General features: G+C 49.0%; 1 protein-coding gene across 1 annotated transcript in view; it reads right to left on the reverse strand.

The window, feature by feature from the left end:
- The window catches only part of RBM41 (RNA binding motif protein 41), a gene marked incomplete at its 5' end in the record, with an annotated part of 6,011 nt that extends 2,878 nt beyond the window's left edge, over positions 1 to 3,133 (reverse strand). The window contains 3 exons of the mRNA XM_029083574.1: positions 1 to 24; positions 2,162 to 2,354; positions 2,925 to 3,133. The exon at positions 1 to 24 is cut by the window's left edge and continues 178 nt beyond it. Coding sequence (XP_028939407.1) covers positions 1 to 24; positions 2,162 to 2,354; positions 2,925 to 3,133 — 426 coding nt within the window. The remainder of the gene's footprint in view (positions 25 to 2,161; positions 2,355 to 2,924) is intronic.
- Between the last annotated feature and the right edge of the window lie 433 nt (positions 3,134 to 3,566).

Below are 3,566 nucleotides of genomic sequence, written 5' to 3' on the forward strand. Positions count from 1 at the left end.
CGGGGCCGCTCCCAGCCCAGAGCCCTGGAAGACAGGCACAGCTTTGCTCAGATACAGCACAGGCCTCCTTTTCAGAGACTGGGCCAGCAGTCAGACTTCACATCCTCCAGCCCTGGAGTGAGTGCAACTAGGAACCATCCCCCAAAGAGCAGGTCACCAAGAGGTCCTGTTACTGCAAGAGTAGGGCAGAAACAACTGTTCAGCAAGCCTCAGTTCTTGAGAGAAGTGGAAAAACAGACCCTTTCTCTTGACCTTTCTGTGCTGCTTTCCTTTCCCTGGCCTCACTGTCTAATGGTGCCAGTGCCCCTCTGTCCCAGCAGACCCTGCCTCTGCCAGCTGTAGGCATTGTCAAAGGCCACCTGCAGCAACTGCACAAACCCCCTTTAGCATTTATTTTGCCATGTGTACAGCATAACTGAGCTCAAGTTTCCACCAAGCTTTTGGTCTATGACCCTGTCATCACTGAGAGAACCTTATTTGCCGAAAAGTGGACCCCAAGGGTGGGTTCATGCCAAGGACTAAAACCCTGACCAGCTTCACATGAGTCAGCTCCCAGAAACCACCCAGCTACCGCAGCGCAGACCTCACAGCTAACGTGGCTACGAGCAAGCATTCCTGTATAAATAAATCCCACTGCACAGGGCCAGGGCACTGCTAAAATTGACCAGACTTGTGCTCCCAAAGCAGAAGATACATACTCCAGCTTCTGGGGAAGCATTGCTATTCTACCATCCACTTCTATCCGAATCCAGAGAACACACTTTCATGGGGCTGTAGGTGGATTTTCTTTTCTCAAATTTAGTTCAAGAATTACTGTAGCACATCCTTCTATTTCAGGCAAGAAATAAGGCTTCTCCCTGCACTGAGCACAATCTAACAAAGACTGTCCCATGGGTGTGTCTCTCTCTTCCCACCTGACTGCATGGTCCCACATTTGCATGCTTCCATTCACCATTTCACAGCTTCCCTGGGACACAAAATGCCGTTTATAAAGAAAAGCAATTACAGGAAATAATTTGTAGTACTTTGTTTCCAAAAAAGCTGCAATTTAAAAGCTGAAAAATAACAGAAGCCTGTACTCAGTACTTTGCTGAGAGCTCCACAGGCAATCTGAAGTCCTCTGTCTCAGTTGATTCCTCCTTGGTGGAACCTTTCACCCGGGGCCTCCACATACAAAGCTGCACATTGCTACCTGTCTTGGGCTTTCTCTCTAAATGTTATTCTTCTCTCACAAGCTGTAGATGTGCCCTAATATTACTGGTTCTTTCTGTCAGAGTAGTGTTTTCCATGCTAATCTTTATTTCTAAACATCCCAGAACTGCTACTGTTGACGTTACTTTTCATTCTTAAATTAACACCACCCCACTCTACCCCAAACTTTAATGCGAGCCACACCAGGCCTGGGTTTGCACTTAAACACCAAAGCAAGTAATGACTTTAGCTGAAGAGAGGCAGACTCATTATTACCGCAAACCGCTGCCTCCTGCACACGGGTCATTGCTCAGGAAGAGCAATTAAAAAAGCCTCTTGTCTCTGGAATGTGAAAGAAAAGGGTGAAAGGGGGAGAAACCTGCTTTGGCACTGCTGTGCTGCAGACTGCACCCAAAGAGGAGCACCCCACTGCAATCACACACTTGGTCTAACAGCTCTACACTGCAATTTTTATGTGGCTGTTTAAAGTCCCTTGAAGCATCTGCAAGCCCCTGAGGAGAACATACAAAACCGTCCCTACAGACAGCGATCCCAAGCCAGCCATGGGATCCAGGGATGTGTCAGAATGCAGAAAGGAGGAGGTGGAGGTGCTTTGAGATGTTTCCTCCTTTTTCTCCTTCAGCCTTCAAATCCTTCTGACACAGGTATAAGCAGGTGAAATGACTGATTTGATTAAGCCCATCAAGTCAGAGGCAGGAATATAGTCAGGTCCTGCTGTGTTCCAAAGGACCAGCTCTTCTCTCCACTGTAGCTTTTAGCACAGATCATTCCACCAAAGAAAAGAGGCCAGAAGAAATGTGAGATCACACTGGCCTAAAGGCAAGAGATATATCAAGTGGCCATTCTTTACCAGAGGGCTTACAAAGGACGTGAATTTTCTACAAGGGTGCCACAGGCCATGGGGTTAGAGGGACTTGACCACGTTCACACCAGAGCAGGGCATGCCTACCTTCCCTGTTGAATCCCGGTTCTTCCAAAGCAGGATCTCTGAGTCGGAGAGTCCCAGTTCCCGGAGAGAAGCAGTTTCTTTGTTGCTTTCCTGCAGGGCCTGGTACTGTGACAAGGTCAAAGCCCCCGCAGCCTCCTCCCCAAAAGGTTTGTAAAAAGCTGCAGGAGCAAAGCATCTCCGCTTTGACTTGCACCTGTAACCAAAGCAACAGAACAGCAGAAACAACTTAACACTGAGAAACTGGAGGAATAGGAAGGGGCTGGCCTCTCCCCAAGAAGCACCTAGGCAGAGATGCCGTGTTTCCAAACCACAATTAAGCCATGCTCTCCCGATGCTCTTCCAAGCCCACGAGATCCCACAGGGCAGGATGCTGCCTCAACACAGGCAGGAGGCATCTTGTGACACTATAAAATCAAGTACCCAGCAGGTGCAAACACAGGCCAGCCTGCTGGGGACGAGCTCCCCAGTCTAGAAACTCATCCCTGTGTCCGGCCCAGGCAAATCGGTTATTTTCACTTAACATGTGAAAATAAGTTACCAACAGCATTTGCCCTCGGAGACAAGGAGTGTTTATCTCCTGCTGGAGTGTCCAGGCAGGAGACCCAGCGAAGGACTAAGGGTTTGCACAGCTGTTTTGGCAGACAAGAGCCTGCAGGAAACATCTTCCCAGGGCGGAGAGCACCTCGTGAGGTGACATTGCTGCTGACCCTAACGTGGCCAGAATCTGCTCACCCGTCCCACTAGGGACCAGATCAGGACTTACTGCTCAATAGAGACAGTGGTATCGAGCTGGTGGTGCAGCAGGCTCTTCAGCTGCCTCTCTCCTTCTGTCTCCAAGTCTTCCAGGAGGAGCTCATCACTGGACAGGCTGCTGTTGACTCTGGGGCACACAAACACAGCACAGAGGTGGTCAGGAAAGCAACAGGAAAAATACTGCTCAAAACACACCACAGGCTCTCTACCTCCCTGACTCTTTTTTTAATGGGATTTAAAGCAGAAGGAGCCAAAACTACCTGACTAAAGCTCCCACTAGCGTTAGCTAGAAAAGCAAACAGGTCTGGGACTACTTTGAGAACGTTAAAAATACCTCAGGGAGGTTGGTTTTTTTTTAAAAAAAAAAATTAAAATAAAATACAATTTTATTTTTACTGCTGGAAAGATGTTTTGTCTCAGTATCTAAACACACATTGCTAGTTTCAAATGACTCAGGAAAGAAAGAAAACTGCAAGAGAGACGAGAAACAGCGAATTTGAATTGAAAGCTCCCTTTTCCCTTTCTGGGGTGACCTGCTCCCACACGGACGGACGGACAGACGGACGGACGGACACCGCCCCCATCCCCACCGCGCAGGCCGCACGCGTTTCCCGTGTCACCGGGGGCTCTGCCGGGGGCTCTGCTGGGGGCT

Source organism: Antrostomus carolinensis, unplaced genomic scaffold (genome assembly GCF_000700745.2).
Source record: "Antrostomus carolinensis isolate BGI_N321 unplaced genomic scaffold, ASM70074v2 scaffold26852, whole genome shotgun sequence".
NCBI lineage: Eukaryota > Metazoa > Chordata > Aves > Caprimulgiformes > Caprimulgidae > Antrostomus > Antrostomus carolinensis.